This window comes from Vombatus ursinus, unplaced genomic scaffold (genome assembly GCF_900497805.2).
Source record: "Vombatus ursinus unplaced genomic scaffold, bare-nosed wombat genome assembly UNPS02014894.1, whole genome shotgun sequence".
In the NCBI taxonomy this organism is placed as follows: domain Eukaryota; kingdom Metazoa; phylum Chordata; class Mammalia; order Diprotodontia; family Vombatidae; genus Vombatus; species Vombatus ursinus.
The window spans coordinates 3,820,849-3,837,995 of record NW_020954672.1 but is presented as its reverse complement, the minus strand read 5'-3'; the positions used below and the strand labels follow the sequence as shown (position 1 = coordinate 3,837,995).

The 17,147-nt window shown below is 46.1% G+C and overlaps 1 protein-coding gene across 4 annotated transcripts; it reads right to left on the bottom strand.

Annotated features, from left to right (window-relative positions):
- Nucleotides 1-2,714: 2,714 nt before the first annotated feature.
- LOC114028724 (polyadenylate-binding protein 2) lies at nt 2,715-14,885 on the bottom strand. 4 transcript variants are annotated; one of them, XM_027842992.1, is made up of 7 exons: nt 6,406-6,756; nt 5,814-5,928; nt 5,147-5,214; nt 4,633-4,739; nt 3,984-4,071; nt 3,743-3,894; nt 2,715-2,791 (listed from the first exon to the last, which is right to left on the bottom strand). In XM_027842992.1, the coding sequence occupies exons 1-7, from the start codon at nt 6,754-6,756 to the stop codon at nt 2,752-2,754; spliced, it is 921 nt and encodes a 306-aa protein (XP_027698793.1). In that variant the 3' UTR covers nt 2,715-2,751. The 4 variants fall into 4 exon arrangements, with proteins under 4 accessions (XP_027698793.1, XP_027698796.1, XP_027698794.1 ...); XM_027842995.1 differs by lacking the exon at nt 6,406-6,756 and adding an exon at nt 6,107-6,162; XM_027842993.1 differs by lacking the exons at nt 2,715-2,791; nt 3,743-3,894; nt 3,984-4,071; ... (2 more) ...; nt 5,814-5,928; nt 6,406-6,756 and adding exons at nt 12,574-12,825; nt 13,530-13,969; nt 14,427-14,511; nt 14,809-14,885.
- Nucleotides 14,886-17,147: the final 2,262 nt, after the last annotated feature.

Here is a 17,147-nt window from a genome sequence, read left to right as displayed (position 1 = left end):
CTAATTGTATATAGTCTATGGATAGCTACCTCATACTAGCTCAAATGTTAAAATTCAGTTTAAAAATTAAATGTAAAAGCAGAGAATTGGGAAGTTCTCCAATGGGACAGAAAACCAACCAGAACATTTGAATAGGAATGCAGAGAGAGTAGGAGGGTGGTCCTAAATTAGAGAAATAGTAACTTCTACCTTAGTGAGAACCGGGCCAAGAATGGAAGGGAAAAGGTGGTATTATTTCCAACACCAGCCAATGCAGCCCCCACAAGGCTCTGATCCAAAGGAGTCTTTAAAAAATGGGATACTCTAATTTCAAAGACAATAGGACCACCAACCATGCAAGAAAATTCTCACAAACCAGCCCCAACCTGCAGAGATTGGAAAACGTAGCTATATGGCCAACAAGCCGTGCTCTACCCTCTGGTGGACAGGTAATATTGCTTAACCCACTTCTGCAACCACTAAGCTACTTCTTAGTCCCACAAATTCTCTAACTAAATTTATTCAAACATCAAGCACCTACAAATCCAAAGGTCTGGAGAATACAAATCTGCTCCCAAATAACCTGCTAACTGGGAAGAAAAACAAGTGAAACTTATTGTCAGCCAAAATGACTGGTATCCAATACACACTACTGAAGGTCAAGGAAATGAACTCGAGTCAAGGTAAAGAAAGTCTTCGTGGGAAAGCAGAACTGGGTCTTAAAGGATGGGGAACTTTGCTGCCAAAGGCGAAATTTCAGATAAGAAAAAGCATCATGAAATAATACAAAACACAAAGCAAAGTCTACAACTGGACTGGATGATTTGAATAGTTGTAGATGGGAGTGGCAGCTGCTAAGTGGTGCAGAGGACAGAGCACAGGCCCACAGTCAGGAAGATCTGTGTTCAAATCCGACCTTCAGACATTAGCTGTGTGACCGTGGGCAAGCCACTTAACCTCAATTTGCCTCAGTTCGTCCGTAAAATGAAGTCACACCGAAGAAGGTAAGAAGTGAAGCTTCTCTCACTTGAATCTCTGGACAATAAAGGAACAAAGAGGGAAAGATTTTTGAAACAAAAGCCAAGGTTCTGAGTTGAGGTGAGTTTTAAGCAGATATAGACATCATTAATTCTTCAAGACCCTAATAATCTAAAACATTTGATAAGAAATGTTAGCATTCTAATTATCATCATCTATAAATCCCTCTAAAATTCATTTACCTCCACAACTGTTGAAAGTTGAACAAACTGAAAATAGGTTAATTCCCTAAGTTCACATGGCAACATAGGGCAGGAAAGGCAGCCTGTTAGCCCAAGGCAAACGAAGCTGTGGACAAATCACCCAAAATCAAATGTGTACAGCAAAGGTGTCAAAAACATTAAGTCCAAAAACATAACTTGGAAATATTTAACAAAATAAGCATAATAAAATGTTAAATGTGGTTTTCTAAGTCAGTATGTACCCACAGAAGTCTTATGTCAGTTTAGTGGCAATCTTTGAGTTTGACCCCACTGATGTATAGTACACATGCATTTACGTCACTCTACCTAGACACTTGGGTTTTTCCAGTCTTGGCTTAACATTTCTACCTATCAAACGCCCAGGAAAACAACATATAGTCCAGAAAACTAGTCTTCCTCAATTACAGGCTTCATTATCCCAGCTACTTGCAATTTAATGCCTACTTTTAAATTCTGAGTGGCAAATCTACCTCTATAACACCAACTCTTCCAATCAAGAAGGGTTCACCTTCAAGCTGAAATTTAAGGGAAACAAATACTCCTTACATTGAAAAGACCGCACACTATTTTCAAAAAACATTTTTTATTCATGACACATATTAAAAAAAAAAACAAAAAACTCCTCCCACCCCTGGAAATACCTAAAAAAATAAACAAAATCCCCAAACCCTCCCTCCATCCCCTGTTCCCACTTCCTCCCATCCCCTCCAAATCCAAATTAAAAGAAAAAAGAAAAAAAAAGAAAAAGAAAAAAGAGAAAACAAAAAACACCCAACCCCCCATCCCCCCAAACAAGGTGGTGCATTTCCCCGGGGGGAAGGGGAGTTTACACTGGAGCCGCTGGGAGCGGAACGGAGATCTTCCGGCTACAGAAACCTGCAAAGAAAGACACTCAAAACAGAAACAGAAACACAAACGGAAACAAAATAGATCACCAGGGAATCTCTGGAGGGTTGGGAGAAGTCGTCCCAGGGATGAGGGACAGGGAGCCAGGAAGAGGGGAGGTGAGAGGGGGATAACTGGCAGGATAAGAGGCAGGCAGGAAGGAGAACAGGGAGAGATGGAGGGAGGGTAACAAGCAGAACAGTTTTGTGTCCTTACATACCCTTAGGTAAAACCTTTCCCACCATCCTGCCCCCACCCATGAGCAGCCCCAGTGGGTGAAGTGAGGAGAGGAGGCAGAGGGGAGAGGGGTAGGGAACAGCTTTCGATGTTGAGACTTGTCCATGTCGAACCCCCAGAGTGAATGAGCAGCCCCCTGTCCCATTCCCTGGGGGGGGGGGGGGCCCTTCCCCTGACCAGACCCTCAGAAGCAGGTCCCTCATCAGCAGTTAGTTATGGGATTCTCCCCCCTTCCACAGTATATCTTTTTTTTTTTTTAAAAAATATTTTTTTCCATCAAGGTCATCTTCTGTTTTTCTTTTTTTTTTTAATTCTTTTTTTTTTCCTTCTTTCCTTTTTTTCCTCTCTCTCCTCCTAATACACACTTTTTTGGTTTTTTTTTTGTTTTTTTGTTTTTTGTTTGTTTTTTTTAGTAAGGGGAATACCATGACGTCGCTCTAGCCCGGCCCCTAGAAAAAAGAAGGAGAGTTGGGTGTAAACATAGTTAATGGACATCTCAGTACAACCCCCTCCCGTGGTCCTACTAGCCAACTCTAGCTCCTAAGTTTTTTCTTACTACATACACCTAAGATCCCACCAGAGGGCACAAGTCAGCAGAAGGGAAGCTGTCTGGATGGGGAAAAGAAACTATACTCAAAGAACATGTGCCAGTAAGGGGAGAGTGAAGAAAACTGAGGAGAGGCCCAGTCCCCAATATTTCAATAGCTTTCAACCCTCCTTAAAAGCATTCACCCTGTTGCCCACGGTATTTATTACCACCATCAATTTCTTTCTTAACTCTCTAAGGATCAGGAAAAGCAGCTCTTCTGAAAAGCTAGAGCCTTATACTACCTAACTTCCCCTATATATGTTAAGTAGATTAAAGTAAAGGAACTGACCTAGGATCTCAAAGCAACAAGCATCCAGACACTGAGTAAATTATAACTCCTAAAATCCTGACAAAGGCTAGTAAATATAACCTCAATATCCTCATCCAGAACTGGGGAGATCCAATCTGGCTTTGGAATTTTCTTAGAGATTCTGACACTTCCAATCCCTTCCCACCTCTGAGGAAAAAAAAAAAAGCTCAACTCACCCCCTCCCCCTCCTCCAACCTTCCTAGAAAGGGCATTGATACTTGGTTCTACCCAGCCTTCTCTGTAGAAACCCTCATCTGCTAGTAGATTTTCCTACTAATAATTAGAAGGGAGAAGCCTAGAAAGGGATTTGGGAATTTCAGACTCTCCTCATCCCCAGTTACTGCTTAAGGACTGGGATTCTATAAGTCAAACTTGCCCTTTAACTACCATCACACACAGGCAAGAATCGAAGCTCCTCTAGGGAGTGAGGGCTTGAACCAGATGAGAGGCAGGGCATAAGACTCATGGGGAAGGAGAGAGGAGCAGCCCATCTATCCTGACCTGTAGACTCGGCCCCGGGGTCTGCTGTTGAAGCCACTATAGAATCTAGAGCGTGAACTACTGTAGTTAGTAGCCCTGGCACGATAGCGGGCACGTGGAAAACCCCGATCTGTGGTGCTGATCCCTGGCCGATTGGTCCGTTTTGGTATCACCTAAGCAAATGGAAAACAGTCAAGACAGGTTAAGGGCAGTCCTCAGAATCTGCATGGAACACTCATAAATAATAAGAGACAGAGCTTACTTTGATCTGTCGTCCTCTAAAAAGAGAATCATCCAAGGCCATCGACGTCCTCACTGAATCTTTATCTGAAAATTCTATATATGCAAACCTGGGAAAGGGAGAAAACAGAGAAGCAGATGTACATATTTTCATACATTTAGTGTTCCTATAGTTTTCTATATATCCATTATTTCTCTAAGTCTAGCCTAATATGTCAGCTCCTGAAAAGAAGACCATATGATCTAACTTATTCTAGTCTATTCAACAAATATATATTAAGCATGTACTGTGTGAAAGGCACCATACTAACACTATGAATACAAATACAAAAATGAATTGATGCCTGCCCTCAAGGACCTTACATTCAACAATAGGGCCTAGGCCAGTGATTTCACTGATATAAGGAACTCCAGATGAAGAAACTACCTGTGTCAATCCAGGCTGGCACTTTCTCAGCAATGTGTAATCTTAAGAGTTGCCTAGATGGCTGAAAAGGTAAGTGACTTTCCCAGTACATTTCAGAGGCAGAACTTGAACCCAAATCTAATACGCTACAAGGCCAACTCAATCTAATACTAAAGCTACCTCTCCACATTCACTGAAGTACCAAACATAACATACCTGTCTGATCTTTAAATTTTGATGAAATGAACCTCCTTCCCCTGCTTACCCCTTAGGATGGCCACTGAACTTGTCACAAAGGATGGTAACTCGATTAACTGAACCACAACCATGGAAGTGTGCCTCCAGCTCTTCTGCTGTTGCACCATAGTCCACCTAAGCAGAAAAAGACAAATTTCACTGACAGGGCAAACACCAACTCAAGATAACACTGGCTGTAGTCTAGTATTGGGGTTGGGGGGACCAATGAGGGGAGAGAAGAGGCCCTAGGCTAACTACAAAGTCAAAACCATTCCCTCTTTTGCCTTAACCCACGCCTTTTCCTTTGCAATTCACACTACTTCTGGTTTTTTCATCTACAAATTGCAGGAAAGTTGGACTAAACGACATTTAAGGTCTTCCAGTTAGAAATCCTACAGTTTATACTATACCTCCTACTCCCACCCCAATCCCAAATCCCTACTAACCACTTCTCTTGAAGATAAAATATTTGCCTCAATAGGTTCTCTTTCCAAATCTTTCCCCAAAATAATAGCCTCTCCCAGGAAAAAACTAATACTTACATTGCCCACATAGATGGACCGGGCATCAGCCTCCATCTTCTCTTCAATAGACATGATCACTGGGCCAGCTACAAAACAGAAGAGAGCAATTTCCATCTTCTACCTACCTGATCCTCATAAAAACTCTCACTCTTAACACCTCAACAGAAATTAACCCAAGCAGTCTCACATCCTTGAGAGACTCTGACAGCAAGCCCTGAAAAAGGGTAAATTTAAGAGGTGTGACACAATGAAATGGAATCAGAGCTCTACTATTAACTATCTATGTGACTTTGTTCAAGTCCCTTGCCCTCTTTGGGACTCAGTTTCCTAATAAAAGATTTGAGCTAAATGACCTCTAAGATCCTTCTCCAGCTTTCAATCATTATAAAATTCTCATTTAGCATTTAGGAGTCCCTTCCTACATTTAGCACTAAGAAGCTAACTTATCTACCTAAATTTAGGAGTGTAAAAATTAAACCTGAATTTGTGGATTCTCGATAATGAAGGCAGGGTCACTAGCTTAAAGAGGAAAGCAAACGTGACACAAGGGACAAAAACCGTCCTCTCCAAAACCACGGTTCCTAGCAAGGTCACCAGGGAAAGATCTTTCCAACTCCCCCTCCCTCCCCCCCATCAGTGGTCCTCCCCTCTTTCCTTCGGTCCGAGGCCCCTCCCCCAAGCTCACCATTGCCTGGGGGTGGGCTCATGTTCATCTGTTTCTCCACCTCGTTCTGAAGCTCCTTCAATTTCTCTGCCTCTTCCTCCATCTCCCTTACTCGGGCTTTGATGGCCTCCAGCTCCTGGAGTGGGTGGGGTAGGGGAACCGGGCTTAGTAAAGGAAACATGGAGGGGCCTCATCGGCTTCTCCGGCCGTAGAGACTGTCCGAGGCAAGCGCTAGCGCCCCCCTCCCCCTCCCCCCCACCTCGGAGAGCCCCCCACGGCCCCCTCCTCCCCCGCCCCACCCCCACTACCCCCACCTCGGCCGGGACGGGCCCCTCCGCGTCCTGGCTCCGGATCCAGCTCCGGCCTGGGCCCTAGCCTCGGCCTCCCGCCTGCCGCCGCCGCCGCCAGCCAGCCAGCCAGCCAGCCAGCCAGCCAGCCAGCCAGCCAGGACTCCGAGTCCCGTCCCGTCCCGCCCAGCTCCGCGTAATTCCCCGCCCACGACCCGCCCGCCCCCACCCCCCGCTGGCCGCCGCCACGGCTGCCCCTCTCCCGGCCCGGGGCCTCAGGCCCTTCCCTCATGACCCCGACCTCCCAGCCAAACGCCCTTCCTCACCGGGTCCTCGATAGCGCCGTCCCCCGGGTCGCCCTCGACCAGGCCCGGCTCTTCCTCCTCTTCCTGACTGCCAGGGGCTCCTGCGCCGGGCCCAGGGCCGGAGGCTCCCGGGGGGGCGCGGGGCCGGGGCGGCTCCTCCTCGGGCTCGGGCTCGGGCTCTGGCTCTAGCAGCAATTCTTCAGGCTCCAGCTCCCCCGCCTCCAGCCCGTTCCCGTAGTCCCCCGCGCCGCCCGGGGCCCCCTCCCCGGGTTCCCCCCCGGCCCCGGGCACAAGATGGCGCCGCCGCCCCGGCCCGGAGCCTCGACCGCCCGCAGCCCCCGCTGCTGCTGCCGCCGCCGCCGCCGCCGCCATAGCCGCTCAGACTGGGGCCCGCCGCCCGGCGATTGGAGAGCCGCGCCGGCCACGCTGGGGGCTCATTAGCCAAGCAGCCTGCCCGTCACAAGTCGCTCGGAGTCCATTGGGTAGAAATACTTGGCAATCAAATAAGATCACGCCTCTAAGGCGGGGCAGCTAGCCAAATCCTCGAATCTCGGTAAGGAAAACTTGCCTGTCAGTCAACGTCGGTTCCGCCTTCTCCCGTCATTAGGTAACAATCCTGCCACGCTGTGACGCTATCCCCGCCTCTCTTTCCCTATGGGCAGCGCCCCCTCTCCGCACTCATCTCGTCGTGCAATGCGATTGGCCGCTAACTACGAAAGGCGGAACGGAACCTAACGCACACCTCCCCACAACCCTATCCAAAGCTCGGCTGCCGATTGGTCCCAGAGGTTCGAAGGGCCCCCACCTAGGTTATAACACGTGACCGCTTCAGCCAAACGACTGTCAAATACAGAGCACGGGACCTCAGGTCATATGATCGAATTCTGAGGATGCCGCCATCTTGCTTCTTTTAGTCACTCTGAGGGCAAGTGAAGTCTGAAAAGGGAAACTGTAATAAGGACAAAAAAGTAGCTTCCCGAGGATAGGCTGCTAGAATTGGAGCGTTTGTAAGGTGTTTCATTAACCACAACACTCCATTCAGGATTCGACTTGCATTCAAGAATGACTGCTTGGCCTCTTCCCTCCTGACCTGGCCTTTCCAGGGCCTGTTGCTCCCTCTTCATACTTCCATAAACCTCTCCTATAAACATGAAGCAGAAACCAGCACACCAACTTAACCCGACACTATTCTGTGAAGAGTTGCCACATTTTCACTTTGAGAGAGTAAGAAATGCATTACCCCAAGAAAGGTTGTAGGCTAACTGATCATAAGCATCTTTTGGGAAGCCTATGGTTCAAGATTCAAATAGACATTCAAAAAAATGGGAGATGGCAAAGTCCGAACATCATACCATTGACATAGGTGGGATTTACAGCCCTACATTTCTAAGTTTAATTTGAAACCTTACTCTCTAAAGCTTCATAAACTACCATCTCCTTTTCTCATATCAAACTCCCCATTCCCAGCCAAAGCCCTCACTTTGAGGCAGACATCACTGCTTTGGTAACCTGTTTCACGTACAAAGCCACACTACGATGGTAGAACTAAACCAGATTATCAAAGAGGCTTATTGGGGTTGTAGTGTGTTTTACCTTAATATAGAATATGATGTCTTTATCTTACTAAAGCCCTACTCCAGGGCTGGTAGCATAGAGCTTATCAAAGGTTCTCAAATACTGTAATGACAGAGTCCAGACTCCAGCAGGTCTAACCAAAGTAGAAAGGCTTTTCTAATGGATCTGACAATGGGCTGTGTGGGTCAGCCACAGACAAACCTCTAGCCAAGTTTGAAGAGGCTCATCACCAGAAGGCTGACCACTAGATAAATTTTCTTAGCCCCACCTAAACTCATGAAGACCAACTAAGATGATATAAACAGTAAAGAAAGAAATAAGAAATGAAATCCCTTAGATAAATACCATACAAAGAGAAAGTCCTTAAGTTGCACAGTTTAGCACGATTAGCACATAGAACCTAATAAATGCTTGATTGACTGATCTTGTACCTTAAAACTTAAGAATCAAACTGACCTTGGCTATTGGCTTGGCTTGGGATCCAAACCAGTCTAAACAAAGGAGTTTACAACATAAAACAACAGTGAAAGCAGAAATGCATTGGTACTGTAAAACAGATAGGCAATCTTAAGAGTATAATGAATTTGGGAAAGCTTGTACTCTTCTCACTCCATATTAAAGAGTTTATATCAGAGAGGAACACTATGGATGAACTAAGTGTATGGTTCCACAACCTTATTAAATACTACTTTTAGGTGTAGTCAGCACCATGGGAAAAACCTCAGAATGGTAATCATGAGACTTTTACTTGCCCATTAGATTACGAGGTCCATAAGTGTAAGGACTGTTTTATTTCATTTGTATCCCCAGCTTCTAGCACATTAGTTAAGTACCTAGCTTAACAAATGTTTGTTGAACTGAACATTTAATGGTGAGAAATAAACACTTTCTGGGGAAGTGAAGAAGTCCTGAGATGGTAGAAAGGTGAGAGTTGAACTACTGGAAATAGAGCTAGTCAGATGTGTATCGGGAGGTTGTTGTAAGTGACAGTTTTAACACTGGAAAGAGGGAAGAGTGGGGCAGACGAAGAGGAAGTGGGGGGGGGGAATGCAGGAGGACTTGGCTGGAATCTGAAGTTTGGGGGAGTAGATGAAGGGAGGCAAAAGAACTCCAGATGGGTACTAGCAGTTCTCCAGTTCTTTGGAGAAGAGAACACAAGTAAATTCTCTGAAACTGCAACAAGAGGCAGTCAAGAAAATTAAAAGGATTTCCTAACTATGGTGAGAATTAATATTTGGAGCTGGGGGGTGGGGGAGGGTAATACACTATATTACATAAAGACTGGAATCTTGTTCCCCAAAGATTTTTTAAAATTAGATTTTTGTCAGAAATGGTTTTGAAATAGCCCTGCTTAGAAGCAGAGGGACAGACTATATAGTCTATGGCTTATGTGTAAAATGACTAGGATCCATTGATTCGCTAACTGGAGAAGGAACAAAAGCTGTATTTTTTTTCATTAACTGTATTTAATATAAAACAAGCAGCAGTATTTTTTTTTTAAACCAGAACTGTGATTTCATTGGTATGGGTAACTCCCAGTGAGAAAACTCCCTCAACCAATGCAAATGGGCAACTGTTCTGAAACCTATAGTTTCAAGAGTTTCCTGGGCCACTGAGTGGGTTAGCTGACTTGCCCAGAGTCACAAAGAGAGTATGCATCAGAAGCCAGACTTGGCTAACTCAGCTGACTCAGTCAGCTCTATTTGCTGTACCACTCTGACTCTCAGCAGAATATTCAGGCAAAATTAATCTCCCAATTGAAGTTTAAGGCCTGAGAACCATAGCTGGAGAGTGGAGGGAGGTGACAGGGAAGGAGAGGATGAGACAAAAAAGTATGCTTGGAAAAGGCCAGGACTTGCCCAGGACCTTGTTGTCAGAGAAAGATTAGCTTAGGTCATATGGATGGAAGTAGAGGGTCTACCATGTTAATTCTTGATCAGAAACCCCCAAGCTTACTTGGGGTACTTCTCACATCCCTCTTGCCCTAATTCCTTCTCCTAACAAAATCACTGAAAGTTATTTGGAGGCCAGTATCCACCCACCCCATCCTTCCAGTTGTAAATGCAGAAGTCACAAACCCTGTTCAGTCCTCATTAAACTTCTGGATTTTATTTTTTAATACGACCATTACATATTACACAAAAATAAAAGTCAAATGAACCCAGTATTTATAAATTATTAAATAAAAATACATGAATATATATTTATATTTATAGAGCTTTTTTCTTTTCTTCTAAACTAACCAAATCCGTTCTCGCATTGTTTTCTGACTTGAAAAAGAAAAATAATGTATGTCCTGGCAGAAGTGGGGAGTGGGTGGGATAAGCACTCTCAGGACCTAGCTGCCCCACCTCCACTCCTCCCATGGCCTAAGCAAAGCCTCCCACCTGCCCCATGGGCTCTTGGGAGCAAGAAACACTCCCCCCCCCCAGCCTCTCCACCAAGTTTACCCTTTAGAAAATGGCAATTAAATGTGTTTCCCCCTACTTTTAATAAAATGGACTTAAAAACAGGGAGTCACACTCAGCCTGCTTGGCTAAGAGACAACCCCCAGGAACCGAATAGCCCCAAATAGAAAAGTCCCTGGTTTTCTGAAGGAAAGATCTTAGGGGCTTCCACTGCCCCCAGAAGGAGTGTCTGGCCAAAACTGCCCAGTGTGGTCCCATGCAGCCATGCTTCCAGAGACCAAGTCTGAGCATCCTCCCCTTTAAACCAATAACCCCTGCCTCCATCCAGGAGCAGGAGCCTCATAGCAGTGCTTTTTTTGTCCTTCTGACCATGGTTCCTGGTACCCCTGTTATTAAAGACCCTTAAGGGAGCTAACAGAGGCCACAGGTTAGGAGTCTGTGGTAGAGGGTGGGGGAAAGAGCTGCGTTGTAAGGGAAGAGGAGCACAAGCTCCAATTGTGAGCTGTTAGTTGGTCTGGGTTTGTCACTATTAAATCAGTGTTAACTGTCCTTCTCTCCATGCTGACCAACTATGACTGACTTGGTGCTTTCTGGCTCATGATACCATCTAACCCAGTACAGTCTCAGCAGAATGTCTGTCACCTCCCCACCCCTTACAAATTCCTCTAAGGAACACAGCTTTCAAAAGCAAAAGTTTGGATTAAACACCTGAGGCCAAGATTGGTCCCACATTCTAGAGCAGCGCAACTAAGTTGCCACATTCTGGGACCAAGTAAAAGTCTCTACCCAGAAGAGCCAACTGTGTTCTAGATGAGCAAGTCAGTGCTCTGGATCACAGGCAGGGTTCTAGAGCACAGCATGTCTGGAGTCAGCATTTAAGAGCAGCAATTTTAGCACCTTGGAAAGTGCAGCAGCAAGGTCTGGCTCAGGGCCATGCATCCAGAGGAAGGGAAGAGCTCCTTCCTTCAAAGAAAAGAGTTATTTCTGGATCCATTTGTGGGTTACGGAAATCCAGCATTCTCACACTAAGAGATGCAAACAGTTAACACCCATGCAACCAGCCTGGCTTCAAAGCATACATAAATGTTTCTAGATCATGGTATGCACTCTAGAACCCATACACCTGGCCTTTGATCTAGCAGCAGCAATGCCCACCACATGGAATGGGTTGGCTTCTAGAGTATACCCTACCCCCACCCCTGAGTTCAGAGCTGGGAATATCCCTCTCAAGGCATAAAGACTCAGTTTCACTGAGGCTTAGTGTTTACACAGAGCTATGTTCTAGATCAGCATTTGTGTTCACACTTTCAAAAAGGGAAATTTCACCCCCAATTTAGTGTTTAAATTTGGGTAGAGAGGTCCCAGAGATAGGGAACCTTTCCAGGCACCACTGCGCCCCAGTGGGAAAAGGGGGACAGGTAAAGTGTCCTTCTCTCCCAAAGCTCCTTAGCTCTGCTTTGTCCAGAGCCCTAGAAGGGGCAGCAGCAAGTGCTAAAGGCATGGGGAAGGGACTAATGACGGAAATAAGGACAACTACAAAACTGAGCCATCTCAACTAGCACACACTGCCCTTTTCCCCCAAACCCTGCTTACTACTTTCTGCAGAACAGCCTCAAAATTCTCAGTCTACAGTGTCCCTACCCCCTACCCCCAGCACTGGGGCAACCAAAGGGAGATCTAACTCCTGTTCATTGCTAAGGGAAAGTTATTTTTCCTTGAGGAAGAATTCCATCACCACACCAGGTACACAAAGCTTACAAGTGCACACATACACACACATCCAAGCACCCCACTTGTAACACCCACTTCTCACTGCAAACTGAGAACCCCAGGGTACCCACAGCCATTCCATAAGAGCCTACAACTTTCTCCCCAAATCTTATCTATCCAATGAAGACTTAACCTTTTATATAGTTTTACTGCACTCACTGGATAAGTCCACCACCCCCTAGGGTTGCAAATCTCAAATTCCCTAGAAGGTGACTTCTCCATACTGCTCAATTTATGGGTATTGCCCTCTAAAACCCACCCAACCCAGGCCTCAACCCTGCTATGACTCTCCCTGTCTTACACACATTGACTTTCCAGATGTGTCTGCTACATTTCCTTGGCTCAACTTTCCAAACTCCTGCCTGACATACAGAATTCACTTATCCCCCCCCAACCCCTCCCCACCTCCCCCATTCCATCCCCTTTTATCCCTGTCCCTTCCCCATTCATCCATCCCACCTCTCCCAAGGGGTTCTCTCCATTCTATCCTACTCTCTCCTTCCCACAGCCACTCTAGACCCAACACTGGGCTGAGTTCTCACTTGCTGGCAAAGAAGGCCCCCACAGTCACCAGAGCCCCCAATGCCACAGCCCCTGTTAGCACTGTTCGCACTGAGGCCCAGTTCCCCTCCCGCAGACGCCTTGCCTCCTCCAGGGCCCCATCCCCGTACAGAGCCGTGAATTCCGCCTGTGGGAGAGAAGGGAAGTGGGGAAGAGAAAAAGGAGAAGGAAGAAAGGGATGTTAGGAGAGGAGATGGAGAGAAGGGGAGGGGAAGAATTCCAGTTCCATCTATACTGTAGCTGTATCCCATGTCCCAGCTCCAGCCTTGCTTGGTGTCCCTCACAAATACCTTGCTAAAACTCTCTGCCTCATGTGTATCCCATGTCTTTCTTCTTTGAAAAAAAAAAATTCTTCTCAAAACTAACCTCTTATGCAGATTTCTCAAGTTAACACTACACCGCTCTGGTCACAACTCTTGCTCCCCCATGCTATCTTGGGATTTATGTTTAAACTTAAATATGAATTACCTTGGACCTCTCTTCCTTGCATGTATTCTTTACCCTTTTTTCATGTGTATTTATTCTGTCTCCCCCTTTGGATTATAAACTCTTTAATGATGGGGACTTTTATATTTTCCCAGAGTGCACAGAACTTCACACTGTACACAGTAGTAACTCCATAAATGTTGACTAACATTGCCTCTCCACCCTGATGGCCTAACTCCACCCAAACCGTTGCTCTTCCCCCACACCCTAGATTTACCATGCAATATCAACTATATTCCCATTCCATCAGAGACCAGCCTCCCCATCACAACTGTTCCCCCTCCCCAAGTGAGGCAAGCTTTTCTGGGGAATGTGCAGTTATAGTAGAAAAGGGAAGCCTCTTACCCAGCCCCCGCTGCTGTGGATCCAATCTGCCAGCTGGGTCTCTAGGTAGGTCACCATCCAGTCCTGCACCTGTCCCACCAGTGGTTCCATCTCTTTGTTGACGCTCTCTGCACACAGCGCTGCCCCAAAGACGAAGAATGCCACAAGACGGCCCCAGTTGGGCCCCCCCTGGAAGAGCTCATCTGAGACTTGGGTAAAGCGCTGCTGAGCTGAGCCAGGAGTCACATGCAATTGAGCAGCCAGATCAGAAAATGTGCGTTGGAAGCGGGACTCAAACTCATCTCCAGCAGCTCGCATGGCCCGGTGCAGGGGCTCAGTTGTAGGGCCCTCTCCTGGGCCAGTTCCACAGGCATAGCCTTTCTGCCTTAGCTTGTAACCCACAAAATCTGCCACCAGGGCTCGAGTATCTGGGGCTGAGGCTGGAGTCGCCATCTGGGTGGCTATAAAAGACAGAGAGAAGAGAACTGGACATGAGCCATGCTCCACTATAGGCTAGGCATAACCAGACAGAACCCAAATGGGCATTTTTCAGGTTTGACCACCCTAGTGTGACAGCATGAGCTATGGAGAATAGAAGTAAGAAATGAAATAAAGACAATGAGATAATGAAGCAATAATAAGGTAGATTTGGTCATCAAACCAATAAATATTACAAATAATAAGTGAAATTTGCTGTTTCTCTTAAGAGTAATTAAGAGCAGCACCTTTCCTGCTTTTAAGTACCTAGGGCAAGCTAGGACAGAGCAGAGGCTAGAATTCTCCCAAAAGCAGGGTGGGAGGAGCAAGATTAATGTAGTATATATTAATACAGTGTACATATAGGCTAAAAGGGGTTAAACGATATTAATGGAAAAGATGAGGGAAATAGAGGGTTAACAAGATTTTGAGGACACTTACCAAGCCTGGGCAGCAGCTCCTAGGACACAGCGCTGGTGGCTGGGAGCCCCCAGCTGAGGCCTTGCATCCTCCCAGCTATGGAGCCCTAGGGGTGGAGGGTAGGGATTATGGTCAGTGGTCGGGAAAACTAGATGTAGCCCTAGGACCCAGACCCAGGCCCAGCCCCCACCCCTCTGCCAGCTGTGGTTACTGACTGAATCCATGTTTAATGACCGTTCTCCTCAGGAAGCCTCAGACAGAGGGGACTACGGTGCATAACATTCCCCGCACCCCCCCGCCACATACACATAGAACCCAACCCACAGGGCCTGCTCCTGCCCCTCCCTTACCCCCACCCTCAACCCCGTCTCCACCCCCCAGCCCGCCAGGTTAGGGATCTCACGGGTCAGGCCGCTCCCCAGGCTCTAGGCAGTTTCCTGGTGCAGGAGGTGGGAGGGAGGAAAGGAGGGAGGAGAAAAGAGGGAGGGAGAGAGGGAGTGCCTGGCGCTTGGTGATGATGGGGCTCAGAGATGCGTCCAAAGCAGAGAGGCGGGGCAGGCGAGGAACAGGGAAAGGAATTGGGGGGGGGGGTAACTAGGAAAGGAACAGTGAGCCCAAGAGGGGCTAAAGAGAGAAAGGAGCAAAGTTGAGCTATGATCCAGAAGATGAGGGAAGAGAAGGGCTGGCAGCCTGGGTGACTAGGTTTGGGATGCTGTGTGTCTCCTTTCCCCTGGGGATCAGGGAACAAGGCTGAGATCCAGTAATCAGCACCAGGGAACTTGAGCTATGGGAAAAGAGAAAACTATTCTACCTGAGGGCAATTCAGTGTTTGCCAGGTGTTCTCTAGGGGTAATATGAACTTGCTGAACTTTTTAGTAGAGGGAACTCTGGTGGTAAAAAAAGAAAATAAGAGTGATCCAAAAAACTGTCAACTCCCTGGTGGCCTGGCATCTTAGAAATGTATAGTGGTAGTTTGATCCTAGGAAAGGAAATAGTAATAGCTGATAAATAACATATGGCACTTTTAAGATTTGCAAAGCGCTTTGCAATAGTTACGTATAGTAATGAAATACATTATCTCATTTGATTCTCACAACAGTCCTATGAAAGATGTTACATGTATTGCCCCCATTTTGCAATTAGGTAAACTGAGTTTACTGATGTTAAAAAACTTGTCGATGGTTATAGTTAGTAATGGAAGCGAATTTGGACCCAGTCCCTCCTCTTACACGAAGTCCAGAATTCTTGCCACTGAAACACAGGCTTGTGGCAAAGAACAAATAAAGCTAAAGAGGCATGAGAACAGTCTTCACATCCTTTTGATATCTTTCATCCCATGGTCTTTAATGCAGCCTAAAGCCCCAAGGAGATTGTACAAATTATCACCCCCCCCCCCCCCCCCCCAGCAGAGGTTAAAAAGATTTTCCATTAGGATTCCATTACCACAGAAAAATACCAATAACTTTCTGATGTACTCTTCCAAGGGATACCTATGGATTTACCCTTCAAACACATGAAAGGCAAAGTCTGAATCCAGGTGGCAGTGGTGTAACGGAGAGTACATTAAATTTAGTTTCTGGATGATGAGGGTTGAAATTCAGCCTCTGACACTTAGTAGCTATGGGACCTTAGACAAGTCCCTTATTTTCTATGCTCCTTCCTAGGATTTATCCAGTAAGTCATACAGTGAATGAATCACGGATTCATCTAAGTACTACAGCGTAATAAACCAGACTAGATATTCACAGTCCTGCCCTTAACAAGGGGCATATGTACATAGAGTCAGCATACTATTGGAGAAAGAGTGCTCCACCTGGAGGTGGTAAGAGAAGATTCCAATCCTGCTGTGTGACTAGTAAGTGTGCCAGAGGCAAATTCCTAGGTCTAATCTACATTAAGAAATGAACAGAATAGTGGATCATACCAATGTCTAATTATGGAAGTACACCTGTAAAATTGCAATGCCAAGAGAAATAAATAATCCATACCTGGTCCCTGCTCTTAAGAACTTATAATTTAATTAGGGGCAGACATAGTGAAATATATGCATAAAACCATAGTAGAAAGAATGCTGGACCCGGAGTAGAAGTCACTTAGCCTTTGTGAGCCTGTTTCCTCATCCGCAAAATGTAGCAAGGAACACATGTAATATCTACTTCACAGGGAAGTTATGAGATCAAATGTGATTGTGTATCCATTGTGCTCTGCAAACTTTCAAGTGCTACTATATACATGGGAGTTACTATGTGGTTCTCCTTTATTTCTACTTCCAGCCCCCTCAGATCATGAAAAGGTGTATCTTTTCTATCTGGGTCCAAGGTTCAGCCCTTTGCTTCATAAAAAAGCTGCTACCCCCACAAGCCAATTACACTCTTAACTTCACAGCTTCTTCATAATTTCCCCAAACCCCAGCTCTGTGCTGAGCATCCAGTTTGCTTCCATCCAGTCTTTTGTGATTGAGGCTCACCAACCATCTCTTATCTATTTTTAAATGCTTTCTTAGTTGACTGACCCAAGCCCTCCAATGCTGATCATCAAGCATGTGTTCTTTTCTCTCAATTCCCATCCTCCTATACCATATCCCCTTCAAGGTGTAATCTCTCCCAAAACTTCAACAGAGCAATATGTTAAGCAGCACTTAATAATTTCTCTGCTTAGGGGTGTGTAAGTGTGTGTGTTGCCAAGTCCCTCATGAAGCCTTCCTGGACATCCCAGCTAGCTCCTTTAATCTCCTAAGTTTCA